General features: G+C 38.4%; 1 protein-coding gene and 1 pseudogene across 5 annotated transcripts in view; both read right to left on the bottom strand.

Annotated features, from left to right (window-relative positions):
- Positions 1–13,961, bottom strand: part of ARHGAP20 (Rho GTPase activating protein 20) — a 109,080-nt gene that overhangs the window by 34,190 nt on the left and 60,929 nt on the right. For 4 of the 5 annotated variants that reach the window (XM_066247177.1, XM_066247170.1, XM_066247152.1 and 1 more), the window contains exons 4-6: positions 10,811–10,960; positions 2,114–2,155; positions 764–848 (exon numbers count right to left, since the gene is read on the bottom strand). In XM_066247177.1, coding sequence (XP_066103274.1) covers positions 764–848; positions 2,114–2,155; positions 10,811–10,960 — 277 coding nt within the window. Of the gene's footprint in view, positions 1–763; positions 849–2,113; positions 2,156–10,810; positions 10,961–13,961 lie in introns of those variants that run through there. The other variant, XM_066247183.1, reaches the window with a different exon arrangement.
- On the bottom strand, positions 6,625–9,518 carry LOC136307851 (eukaryotic peptide chain release factor GTP-binding subunit ERF3A pseudogene; annotated as a pseudogene).

The following is a 13,961-nucleotide window of genomic DNA, read 5'->3' as shown; positions in this document are numbered from 1 at the left end:
TACATATTTTTCCCCACAGAAAACTATTCTGTGTGATCTAGAGCTGCTGCTGTGAAGTATGACAAGTCATGATAAAAATAAAAATATTCACAAGTTTCTCTTGTTCATCATTGATAATGTCTTGACATTTGCACTGTATTTTAGTCATCAAATTACATGTAATAACTAGAATTAAGTAGACTTAATATTTATTTGACCAATATGATAAAAAACTGTGTGGTACAAACATCCAAACATCCAAACATCCTGATCTCTTAAAAATGTCATCTTTCCCACCTCATCCATTTTTAACCTGAGGTCTTCAATCCCCTATAAAAACTGAAAGAATGAAGAACTTCCCCAAACCACTCTCTACTTAAGAAGTGGTAAGTTGGAAAAAATTGCTTAATACTAATAGGAAATATCTCCTTGTGAAAATGGCTTTAGTACAAGCTTGTGCAGCTGCTTTTGAAAGGCTCCAGACAGTCATTAATGCCAGAGGGAAGAAAGAGACATCTGACAAGCAATATTCCTTCCAAGTGTAAATGTTAAATACCGCAGTTAGTATGAATTTCTCCTGCTTCATTTTCTCTAGGGGCTACTTTTCATATATACAGAGACATATACATACCCAGGAAAATGTGTTTTGCTACAGTGGTATTTCTAAATGCCCACCTTGCATAGCACACACACACTGTGTCTATCTGCCTGTCTCTTTTATTATCCATGGTGTCTGCCTTATGCAGGGACTTGGAATTTCATTTTCTGGCTTAGAAACACTTACATAGGCACAATTCCCAATGTCCTTGGCGAAGATTTTGAGGGGAATGCTCTTCGGATAGTCCTTCTCTTTCTCTAGATTGATGTATCTAATCAAATGCAACAACAACCCAAAACAATACTGAGTCAGATGAATTTTGCTAAAAGTCTTTTTTTTTTTTTTTCATTTTTCCGAAGCTGGAAACGGGGAGGCAGTCAGACAGACTCCTGCATGCGCCCGACTGGGATCCACCCGGCACGCCCACCAGGGGGCGACGCTCTGCCCCTCTGGGGATTCGCTCTGTTGCATCCAGAGCCATTCTAGCACCTGAGGCAGAGGCCACAGAGCCATCCTCAGGGCCCGGCCCATCTTTGCTCTAAATGGAGCCTTGGCTGCGGGAGGGGAAGAGAGAGACAGAGAGGAAGGAGAGAGGGAGGGGTGGAGAAGCAGATGGGCCCCTCTCCTGTGTGCCCTGGCTGGGAATCGAACCCGGGACTCCTGCACGCCAGGCCGATGCTCTACCGCTGAGCCAACCAGCCAGGGCCAAAGTCTTATTTTTAAATCAATCTATTTGCTCATTATTTTCAATATACTTAAATGCTATTTTTAAAAAGACAGATGAAAAGACTCAGCCAAGTCAGATTACATTATGGGTTGGAAGAGAAAAAAATCTCAGGACACTAGGCATGGGCACAAAAAGGAACAGGAGATCCATTTCAAGAGCGAGGCTTGAGAAGCAGTCAGGTTTAGAGACACCTGGGTGATATTCTGTCCTCAAAGCTCCCCTACCTCCTCTGGACAGGTCCAGCAGCTTACTTATTATAGGAGCACGTATAATACTTTACTAGACGAAACGAAAGCAACGGCCTTTCACTTCTCATTTAGGTCTCCAGTGGAATGTTAAATCTTGGCTATCCCATTGCTTGGGAAGAGAGAGTGGAGGGAAGAACTATGGGAATAAGGGATGAATCTAAATTGACCATTTTAGTCTGTATTTTCAAAGGTAGAAATAATGATTGCTTTCTGAGGTGCTCAGCAGAAAACCTTCCATATATAAAAACTTAATACATGCTTTGAGGAAACTATTAGTTCCAAATGGTAGACTGGAAACAGGAAAAGAGATGGAAAACATTACTAATTGTTGTCTAAAATAACCAGACCTCAATGTTCTCCTTCCTAGAAAGAAATACATGAAAAGACATTACTTATAGTATATAGCAGCTAGTGTACAGTCTGAACTACAGCTGATTTTCAGGCTAAATAAACAAATCCTACTAAGGAGAAGGGGAGTAGTTTGGGGTACATCTCTGCAGAGATGAATTTAATTCATTTAACTACAGGTTAAAGATTAATATATGTATACTGAAAGAATACCTCTGAAGGAGAGAGAGCCATTTGTCCTTCTGTTCTGTGGAACTGCAAATAAAATGGGAGAGAATAATGAAACCACACAAAATACTTATGCTAATATATTTAAGTCAATGAAATATCTCAACAACCTGTTATTAAAGTAGCTGTACACTAATGCAACTTTGGCATAACTGTGCTCTGGAGAATCCTGAAGGAAAATTCCCTATAAGAAAAGACTAGACAGTCAAGTATAGTTTTATTGAAATCTCTTGGATCTAAGAGAGACCCATGTCCTTACTTTATGACTCTTTTACAAGTGGTGCTCTTTTAGGGGAAAGAGTACTTCATCTGGAATCCAAACACCTGATATCAAGGATATATGTGAATTACATGATGAAGGGCAAATCACTTAACATCTCTAGGTTTCAGTTTCCACATCTGTAAAACTGGGCTAATTCTCTCAGAGTGCTTTTGTTGCTGTAAGTGCCATACAGACAGAAAGTATGCTTAATTTAATATTTAAAAAAATTGGCATACCAATGGCCATGAAACCAGTTTGTTAACTAAAGAAACATTTATTTCTTCACATAGCAGAACTGTAATTTAGTAAATTAATACATTGAAAATTTATTCTGCTATTTATCCTTTTTCTTTTTCATTTAGTTGATGTACAATATTATATTAGTTTTAGGTGTACAAACCAGTGATTAGACATTATATAACTTATGAACTGATCACCCCAATATATCTAGCACCGTCATAGTTATTACAATAGTATTGACTATGTTCCTTATGCTATACTTCACATCCCCATGGCTAGTCTATAACTAACAATTTGTACTTCTTAATCCCTTCACTTTTTTAACTCATCCCCGCAAATCCTTCCTCCCTTCAGGTAGCTATCAAAATACTCTTTATATCTATGAGTCTGTTTCTGTTCTGCTTGTTTTTTGGATTCACATGTAAGTGAAATCATATGGCATTTGTCTTTCTCTGTCTGGCTTATTTCACTCAGACAATACCCTCTAGATTCATCCATGTTGTTTCAGAGGTCAAGATTTCATTCTTTTTTACGGCTGAGTCACATTCCATTGTATGATACATGCACCACCACTTCTTCATCTATGGACGAACACTTAGGTTGCTTCCGTATCTTGGCTACTGTAAATAACGCTGCAATGAACATATAGATATATATGTCTTTTTAATTTAGTGTTTTGGGTTTCTTTGGATAAATACCCCAAAGTGGAATTGCTGGTCCTTCTCTGTATTTTTATTTTGGTATATATTTTGAAATAGTTTTCTCCATTACTTTCAGTCTGTGTATGTGTTTTAATTTGAAATGAGTCTTGTAGACAGCGTATGTAAGAAGGGTCTTGTTTTGTTATGCATTCATCCACCATATGTCTTTTTTTTTTTTTAATGAGAGGAGGGGAGAGAGTGAGACAGACTCCTGCTTGTGCCCAGACCTGTATCCACATAACAACCCCTGTCTAGGGATGATGACTGAATCAATAGAGCTATTTTTAGCACCTGAGGTAGATGTTCTCAGACCAGTTGAGCCATCCTCAGTGCCCAGGGAAAACACTAGAACCAACTGAGTCACTGGCTGTGGGAGGGGAAGAGAGAGAGAAAAGGAAGAGAGAGAGGGGAGAAGCAGATGGTCATTTCTGTGTACTCTAACAAGGAATCGAACCCAAGATGTCCATATGCCAGGCCAACGCTCTATTCACTAAGCAAACCAGCCAGGGCCAAGGTCTTTTGATTAGAACATTTAATCCATTTGGATTTAAAGTAACTGTTGATAGATATGTATTTATTGCCATTTTATTATTTATGTTTTTGAGCTTTCTTCTTTCTTCCTCTTCCTCCTCTTTCTTTTTCCTTCTTCTTCTTGACCCTTTAACATTTCTTGTAATACTGGTCTAGTGGTGATGGACTCCTTTGACTTTTTCTTGTCTGGGAATCTCTTCATATGTCCTTTGATTCTAAATGACAGCTTTGCTGGGTAGAGTAGTTTTGGTTGTAGGTCCTTGATTTTTATCACTTTGAATATTTCATGCCTATCCCTTCTGGTCTGCAAAGTTTCTGTTGAGAAACTTTGTTTTCAATTCCTTGTTCTCTTCTCTTTCTCTCCTCCTCCTGGCACACCCATGATGTGAATGTTGATATGCTTGAAGTTGACTCAGAGGCTCCTTAAGCTATCCTCATATTTTTGGATTTTTTTTCATTTTTTTAAATTCTTTGTGTTGTTCTGACTGGGTGTTTTCTTCTTCCTTACCTGCAATATTATTATTTTGATCCTCTGTTTCATCTACTCTTACTTTTGACTTCCTGTAATATAGTTTTCATTTCAGTTATTGTATTTTTCACTCCTGACTGGTTCATTTTTACATTTTATTCTCAATTTTCCTGTTTCTTATCTTTGTTGAAGTTCTCACTAAGTTTATTTACTTTTCCCCTAAGTTCATTGAGCACCCTTATAACTAGAGTTGTGAATTCTGCATCTGATTGATTGCATGTCTCCATTTTGTTTAGTTTTTTTTCTGGAGTTTTGTTCTTTTATTTGGAACATGTTTGTCTCCTCCTGTGTTTATTTTTATGAATTAGAGCTCCTATGTCTACCAGACTTGGTAGAGTGACCTTATATAGTAGGTATCTTGTAGGACCCCATGGTACAACCTCCCCAGGTACCTGATCTGGGTGTTCTAGATGTATGCATACCCCCACCCCTACCCTGTGGGCTGTGTACACCCTCCCTTCTCTTTTATCAATAGTTGAGCCTTGATTGCTACTGGCACATCAGTGGGAAGGATTTACAACCAGACTGATTGGTTGTGAGGACTGGCCATGACCACAGAGGAGGATTTGCTGTGCAGATGCCAACCCCCGAAGCAGGATTCACTTCAGCAAAGCTCTGGTTCCGAATGTGTCCGCCCCTTGAGTATGTCACTTGTGGAGGTGGTTGGGTGGTGATCTTATGTAGTCTGGAGCTTTCTACTTGGTGCACTGGTCGGTGGTGCAAGCCAAGATCAGCTACACCATGTGCCCTACTGGAGGTCATCTGGCATAGCTACAGAGTGATCTGAAGATGACTGCTGCTAGTGCTGGGCTAGGCAGTACCCAGGAGAGGCCAGGCTGCAAACCGAGGTTGGGCCTGGGGACACTTAGCAAGATGTACAGGGCATGCAGAGGCCAGATGCTGCTAGTCTGGAGTTTGTGAACCTTTGACAAATTTTAAGAAAATCTGCAGTATGACCCAAAACCAGTTTCTTGTATGGTAAAGCCACTGGAAACAGCTTTAGTGAGCCCAAAAGTTGAGTGGGGCAGGATCTCAGGGAGTCACCATGGCAGGGGAACAATGTTAGCCAGGTTGATGGAGACTCAGATATGATACCTGACTGCCAGCTCTGTGGGGGTAGGGGGCAGGGCTCAGAAAAGGAACAGTGGCCTCTGCCAGCAATTCTGTCATGAAGAAAGTTGCCCCTCTAGTCCTTGCTCTTCTGAAGGACAATTCAGTTCCTCCTCATATATTCCTGGCACCTTTCAAACAGCTGCCCCAGTGTTGGAGCTCAGATCAAGTGAGTCCAGGTGAGTCCATGCATAATGGAATGCCTGGGACTCCAGCAGCCTCTATCTCATGTAGCCACAATCTCTGCTGGTTTCCACAGTCAGAAGTTATAGGGACTTCTCTTCCTGGCATGGGAACCCTGGGCTTGGGGACCTGGTGTGGAACTTGAATCCCTTGCTCCTCAGGGACCTCTGTAGCTGAGATACCCTTCTGGGCAAAAGTGGGTGTGGGACAAGTATTCCCTGTCTCTGCCTTTCCTACCAGTCTTCACGTGGCTTCTTCTTTATATCTTTAGGTATAAGACTTCTGTTCAGCTAGAGTTCAGGTAGTTCTGAATGATGGTTTTCTATAGTTTAGTTGTAATTTTGATGTGGTTGTGGAAGAATGTGAGTGCTGCGTTTACCTACGCTACCATCTTGACTGGAAGCTAGAAACCTTATTTATTCTACCAAAAAGGGTTCCAAATTAAATATTTTACTAACATGGTAGTGTCTTTGTTCTTAATTTAAATAATTAATGAATTTAAACTATTTACTTTTTTTTTTTTTAATTTACTGGGCATGGTAGTTTTCTTAGTAACATGTACACATGTACTTGCACACTGAATGACCGGCCTGGGGTGAAAAGACTATGTATGCCTAAGGGGAAATGAAAACTTAAAAAACTTCTGGAGATTTTCATTATTATAGGCAATTTTGTCACATCACTTGCAAAGCTATTGCCAAATCTGTCCAAGGAATTAGTTGGAGAGGGGAAGAAATAAATCTTGGAAAAAATTCATTAGTAGTATAGCAGAGTTCTTAATATGAGAAAGCTGACATAACATACTTTTGCTGTGAATTTTGTCTTTGCAAAATATGGAGAGAGGTTTGTTAATGGGCAGAAAGTTAACAGAAGGTGGTGTGAAGTAGGCATTAGCAGTCCATTTTCCTCAAATTATGGGGCAGGATCATCAAGAAAATGCTTAGTCTTTCTCTGGAACCAGTTTCTGAAGTTTTCCAAGTGCAATGGCCTTACCCTCACCTCTTAAGGTAAACTGACCCATCTGAGGGAAGTATTTAAAGGTCTCAAGGCAGATGGTTCCTGCTGCCCATAAGTGAGCAATGCATACTTCATCTTGTTTCACAAAACAGGTCTCTGTTTTATTTTTTTTTCTTTTTTGCCTGCCAAGCAAATTAAGGCTGCTATTTTAACTTCCTCAATACAGGTATGAATATGCAGCACTTACATTATAACCTGGACAGATGATGGCTTTGTGCTCTATAATCACCATCTGGGCATCAAATGTTGCATCCAGAATGGTAAAGATAATTAGGATCACAAAGTGTACATCCTGGAAGAACTTCCTCTTCCTCAAGTCCTTTCAGTCTGATTTTGAGGTTTTCACCTGGGACTACAGAATCAGTTTCTACATCATCCGAAAGGTTTCCAAGAGCTACCATTTTGTGCTTGTTTGACATCATTACAAGCAGTTGGCATTTACAAATACGTCCTGATTCCATGTTTCCCAGGACCACAGTGCCCATATCCTTTTATTTATCCATAACTGGCAGCCTGATTGGTCCAACAACTGATCCACTGAAGTCTGGCAGATTATCCAGATATGGTATAAATGGTAATCCAGTGCACCCAGGACAGAAATCTAATTGCTCCTTAAGATTTGCTCCAATCAGTCCTGAGCAGGGAATAAAGTCAGTGTCCTTTTTGGGGACAAAGCCAATTATTTTTTTAAAAGGCACTAGTTTCTCTTTGTATTCTTCATATCTCTCATTGCTCCAATTCACTGTTGAAGCATTCATCTTACTAATAGGCACAATTAAGTGTTTTACACCTGCTGTCTTTGCCAACATTGCATGGTTTCTTATCTGTCCACTTTTTTTTTTTTTCAAATCCAGACTCAAGCTGCCTTTCTTGCAGAGATTACCAGTACAGCCAAGCCAGCCCGAGAAGCACCACCAATAATATTTGGGACAAACACTCTTGCGCTGCAAGCATCAGAATTGTGAAATGCTTTTTTTTGTTGCAAAATAGGCACAACTCACTTCTACTGTTTACCCTTGTCTGGTTCTTCCTGGTTTGGGTCTAAGGCCAAGACAAGTACTCAGTTTATCTGTTTCTATTTTTTTCTTTAGCTTGTTTTTCATATTTTTCAAGTGTTCTTTTGTCAGCCATCCCAGTCAAATATATTCTTTCTCTTCCACTAGTTGACTTGCCAGCATCTCCGTGCACAACGGAAACGACAATTACATGTTCTTTTCAGGAGCAGCTGGTGGTGCCACCACAGACGTAGGTTTTGGTATTTCCTCTTCCTCCGCCATCATTTCTGGGGAATTTTCTTCAGGGCACCTTTCATCCCCCATGGGACCAGCCTCTGGCTCCACTCCACTTACTTCTTTGTGCTGCCATGATTCTTCTGGGGACATTTCTGTCTTTCCATTTCTATAAGAGGCTTTATAACAAGTTCCATGTTAACAGCTGAATTTGAATTTGAACCTTCACACAATGACTGTTCTCCTTGAGGCATTTTCACCGGTGCCATAGGGCCTCCCACCTGCCGCCGGCCGGTGGTCCTGTGACTGTTGGCTGAGGCATCAGCGGCTGGTGGACCCACAGGAAGGATGGTGCAAACACAGTGGCAGGACATCAGGCATGAAGGGGCTGGTGTTGGCACTGAGTTGCTGGCTGAAGGCCATGCTGAGGGGTTCATGCTGGGCCTCCCCGGGGACTTTTATGTCCCCTTAGTCCCAGCAGTCTGTCACTGAGTCACTGCTGCTGCCACCACTGCTAGGCACATGATGGGGCAGGGGTGAGTGGGGTGGGGTGGGGGGGATGGTGAGAAGCGGGGATGGAGACAGGGAAACCCCCTGGGGACCTGTGGGGCTGAAGGGCTGAGGAGGGGCTCCACCTGACTCTGCACTCCTGGGGATGGAGCCACTCACCCCTTCTCCTGTGTGGTAACTTATTCTTAATTATGAAAATCTAATGAGGATCACTGGTTCATTTACAACTAAATTAATATTCATGCCTTTTCTGAAGTCACTGCTGCATTTAATTCTTAAAGTTAAAAACAATTTAAAGTTTATTTCTGTGTGGTCTTGTTATTCACTAGCTTTTTTAAAAATTTTTATTTATTTATTCATTTTAGAGAGGAGACAGAGTTAGAATGAGAGAGAGAGAGAGAGAGAGAGAGAGAGAGAGAGAGAGAGAAAGAAAGAAAGGGGGGAGGAGCAGGAAGCATCAACTCCCATATGTGCCTTGACCAGACAAGCCCAGGGTTTTGAACCGGTGACCTCAGTGTTCCAGGTCAACGCTTTATCCATTGCGCCACCACAGGTCAGGCATTGTTATTCACTAGCTTTTAAAATCATTTTTCTAAACTTGAAGAAGTTGGAAACCCTAGTTGTTTTCTTGTTATAGAAAAATACACTTATGAAATATTTGCACTTTGTTTCTAACTTGACTGCTTAGCAGTTTTCTCTATGGCCACTTCCTTTCATCTTATCTTGTTACATTATCATGACACATTTGTCAAATTAAGAAACCAATAATGGTGGATTATTGTAAACTAAACTCTAGACGATTTCACCAATTTTTCCATTAATGTCCTTTTTTAATTCTAGGATCCAATCCAATCCAACCCAATCCTGGATTGGATCCTAGAATAAAACACACTGCATTTAGTTATCATATCTCCTCAGTGTCTGATCTATGACAGTACTACTAACCCCTCAGTTTGGGTTTGTCTTGAGTTTCTCTCATGATTAAACTGGGATTATGTGTTTTGGGGAGGAATACCATAGAGGTGAATTGTTCTTTTCATTACATTCTATCAAGGGGTACATGATACTCACATGACATTACTAGTGATGTTAACTTTAATCATTTGGTTAAAGTAGTCTACTTTTTGAGGAATGCAATGTATGTAAAACTTGTCTCCACATTTTCCCTTCTTTTTTTAAAATTTATTTTATTGAATTTATTAGTATGACACTGGTTCAATCATATATGTTTCAAGAGCACGACTCAACCAACTACCATCTGCCCACCTCATCATGCACCCTCTGTCCCTTAAAAGAAGTTCCATGAAATATCCTTGATTAAAGATGTCATGGAGTCCCACCCCTCACTCTACATTTCTTTCACCTATAACTCCAAGGAGATTAAACCATTGAAAATGATATTATCTAGAGAAATCTGTGATGTAAAAAGAGATATGTAGAAAATGATACAAACACACATTTCTTCTATATAAGTTCTTAAGATCTTGTGGTGGCCAATAGTGCATAACACAATTTAATGATATGCCTTTCCTCTATTAGATTGGTAGCTTAAAAAATTTTTGTTATTTGGCTTTAGGATGATGCCTGAGAGTTTAGTGACAGTGGAGAGAGAAGATGCAAAAAGATGAACACCAACTTTTTAAGTGTGAAACAAATACTAGACTTGTGGATCAAAACCACAGCTATATGTTTGGTATGTACTTCCTATCCTGAAAAGCGCCAATGTAGCATGTTGAGGATATGAGCACAACAATTTTCTGTTCATATATTCTCCAACCCCAACCTAGCCAGGGAGTAAATCTTAGGAAGCTATCTTTAACTTCTTGAATCATAAATTTGCTTTTGATTGTCACATCTCTATAGACGACAAATCAGAACCTGATATACAATTCAGGTGCCCATTTATATCATGATGTTAAATTTTATTACAATAGTTACAAATAATTTCATTAGGAAATTTGAATTAGTTATTCAAATGTAATTGGACTATTTTATAAAATTTATTTCAGCAAAGGTCTAGTTCAGTGGTTTGAAAAGACCAACTCAAAAGCACAATATGTAAAACACTACCTCAACGTCAGGAGAGGGAATGCTGGAGAGGGGAAGGGTGTCCTAGCGCTCTGATAACTCTATTCCTCTTCCACAGTCATAGAACTGTTTCAGTAAAGCCTCTTTAAAAATCACTAGTGTCTTTCTTGGGGGTATGTCAAAAGATGAGTTACTGACTTCAGAAAAACCCAATCAAAATAAAAGTATTTTCCTTTAAAAAAATCAGAACAAAATTTGATTAACTTTTTTCTCTCCATCCTAGAAATTACCTAGTCGAGTGTGTTTAATAGGAGCTAACCCTTGTGAGAGCTACAGTCTTACCTGAAAGTGGCCACAAAGTTCACCGTGGGCCAGCCCATGACAAATGACTTCATGGGATCAGTATTGCCTTCTCCCACTTCATCCACACAGTTTGCTGTCCACATGTCACTTAATTTTATTTTATTTTTTATCTTAAAGTTGTTGTTATATCTAGAAAGATAAAAACCAGACAGGACTTATTATTTTGTTTCTTAAATTTTATGAGAATTTCTGTACTTGTGATAAGAGAACAGTTTAAACTAATTAAGCCAAAGAATGTCTTATTCATTGTTTTTGTCTTCAGTGTTTACCACAGTAAATGTAACATGGTTGGCTACGATGGTCCAAAAAGACTTTCAAAACCTTTGGTGTATTAGTCCTCATGCGTGCACTTAACCATAACTGGCTACTTTATTTAGCTACATGTTAAGCACTGCATTTGGATCAAAATCCTAATTTTAAATTGAGTGCTGTTATAAAAAATAATTTATTACTTATAATTTGCTTACTTCTAAAAATATTTGAGTAATTGAACAAAAGGTTAAAATACACATTATTTATTAAAATATTTATAAAAGTTTCACCTTATCAAAGACAGATATACTAAAAAATATAACCTGAGAGGAATTCACAATGCATTTACAGCTAAGTGGTTACAAGATTTTCTAGTCTTTAGAAGCAGAGGTTATTTTAGACTTCCTTTCTTAAAATTTTGTTCATACCATTTACCCTTATATTCTGGCTTAAATTGAAAAACTAGTCTAAAAAAACAGACCCTACACTAAACTAAAAATAAAAATTAAAAAGAGGTCAGGAAGTACTGTATTTAACAAGAGTTGACATAATTAATATTTATCTTTGGGGATCCAGAGGTGATCTACTTTAAGTCAGCAATGCAATTGCTTTTTGACAGTTTCTACCTAATCTCTCTTAGAAACCTGACATTGACACCATCATATCACTTGAGCTAGTTCACATATTCAGCACTCATCATGGACCTAAGACTTAGTCAGAAGGCACTAGGAAGGGTAAAGAGAATGCCCAGGGAAACCTGGGTACTTTCTTACACTCAGGACTATTTTTGGAAATGCTAAAAGCTAAAATGAAATCAAAGATACTTCATATGGATGCATTCCTAAAATTCCTCATGAAATATTTAAAGGAAAACTCTTCAGTAGGATTTATGAAATGAAAAATGACTTTGCAGGAACTATACACAAAGGATAATCTAGATTCAAAGCTTCATTTATGCTTCCTGTAGGGCACACTTAATTTAAGTGCAATAGGAAAGTGCCTGGTGGCACAATGGCTTCCTTCCATGTTTCATTCCAATATTTTTCACCCTATTCTTATGGATCTTTTGATTTTTCAGCTAAATACTCTATTGAAGATAAAATACTATTTCTTAATGGCTAGGTAATAAAAAAATGAAACTACTTCCTGTAGAAAGAAAAGGCATGTCTTCATATCTGTTTTCACACCTTTTCTGCTTTCTAATGCAGGTCTCTTTCTATATTAGATACTTCAGATACTATGTGGGAACTGCCTCATGTACTGATCTGGAAAAACAGTTATTCCAATGATTCTTTTACTAGATCAATAAGGTGCTAAGATTATCCATTTCCTGATACAAAACAGAAATGTCTAAAAGTATAAACAATGACTTCCATTCTAATGGCTAATATTTATTGAAAGCTTATCATGTGGCAGTTATTGTTATAAACACTTTACATATATTATTTATTTTAATTCTCAAATATTTTACAGATAAAGAAATGGAATAATGGAGAGATTAAGACAATTGCCAAAATTCAAACAGCTTAACTAGTAGGGTCTGAACATGAGCAGTGTTGATTCCTGAGTGTATTTTTGCTCTTAAACACGATACATATATAAAAAGTCCTCAATGAAAGCGTATTTCCATAAAGTTTCCTTCAGCTTTCTATATTTGGTCTTACTCTTTCATCTCTTTGTACTTACACCTTCTTCCTGTCTGAGGGTCTTGGAGTCATAACCCCCCAATTAACTCAGATCACTCACTACACTTTTTAATATCCCCAAATGAGTGTACAAAGTACTTAAAACAATATTTTATAAATTGAATCTCATAAATAAGCATATTAAGTCCATTGACATAAATTTTGTCACCTCATAAAAACATGTAAAAGTGGACAAAGAGTTACCTCCAAAGCAATATGTGGGGAAAAATGACATACACCTAATGACAGGCATCGATTTTACCAGTATATCTAACATAGCAATTTTCCAGTGGGAAAGAAACTGTCCTTATATAAAAGGTTTTTAGCGAAACATTATATATCTTACATAAAACTACTTAAATGGTAGACTATTCAGAGCAATGACTTCAGGTAAGAAAACAAGACTTCTACTTTAAATATTATCATGATTCTTGAGGAAAAAAACAAGGTGAAGAAAAATACTTTTATTATAAGAACTGAATACATGTTAAAGTAAATAGTTTTTTTTAAAGGGTGGGAAAGGCTTAGTCTTTTTTTATTATTTTATTTTATTTATTCATTTTTAGAGAGGAGAGAGAGAGACAGAGAGGAGAGAGAGACAGAGAGAGAGAGAAGGGGGGAGGAGCTAGAAGCATCAACTCCCATACGTGCCTTGACCAGGCAAGCCCAGGGTTTCGAACTGGCGACCTCAGTATTTCCAGGTCGACGCTTTATCCACTGTGCCACTACAGGTCAGGCTAAAGTAAATAGTTTTTAAGGTCCCAAAGTGCAGAAAATGGATTATTATAAGTTTCTGTTGCTTGCTTATGTCCCTCTAGGTTGAACACAAAGCTCGACACTGTGGAACAGCAGAGAAGGCCAGCCACTGGAAGTAAGGCCTAGATTAAAACCCTAACTTGGGCTTTTTCTAGTACAAAAATTTTTAATTGGTGTGCCACAAGAATTTTTAAAACAGACAACATCTGACTATTTGGTCGCACTGACTTTCTTTCCCTTATATTGTCAAAAAAAAAAAAAAAAATAGCCAGTACAACAATAGTCATCTGTTGTGAATGGATCAAAATTATACTTACCTTTTTTTGTTAAATCAGCAAAAAATACTTTTTTTTTTTTACACAGAGAGAGAGAGAGACAGAGAGAGGGATAGATAGGGACAGACAGACAGGAATGAAGAGATGAGAAGCATCAATCAT

Source organism: Saccopteryx bilineata, chromosome 1 (genome assembly GCF_036850765.1).
Source record: "Saccopteryx bilineata isolate mSacBil1 chromosome 1, mSacBil1_pri_phased_curated, whole genome shotgun sequence".
Lineage (NCBI taxonomy): Eukaryota > Metazoa > Chordata > Mammalia > Chiroptera > Emballonuridae > Saccopteryx > Saccopteryx bilineata.
This window is presented reverse-complemented; position numbering and strand designations above follow the sequence as displayed.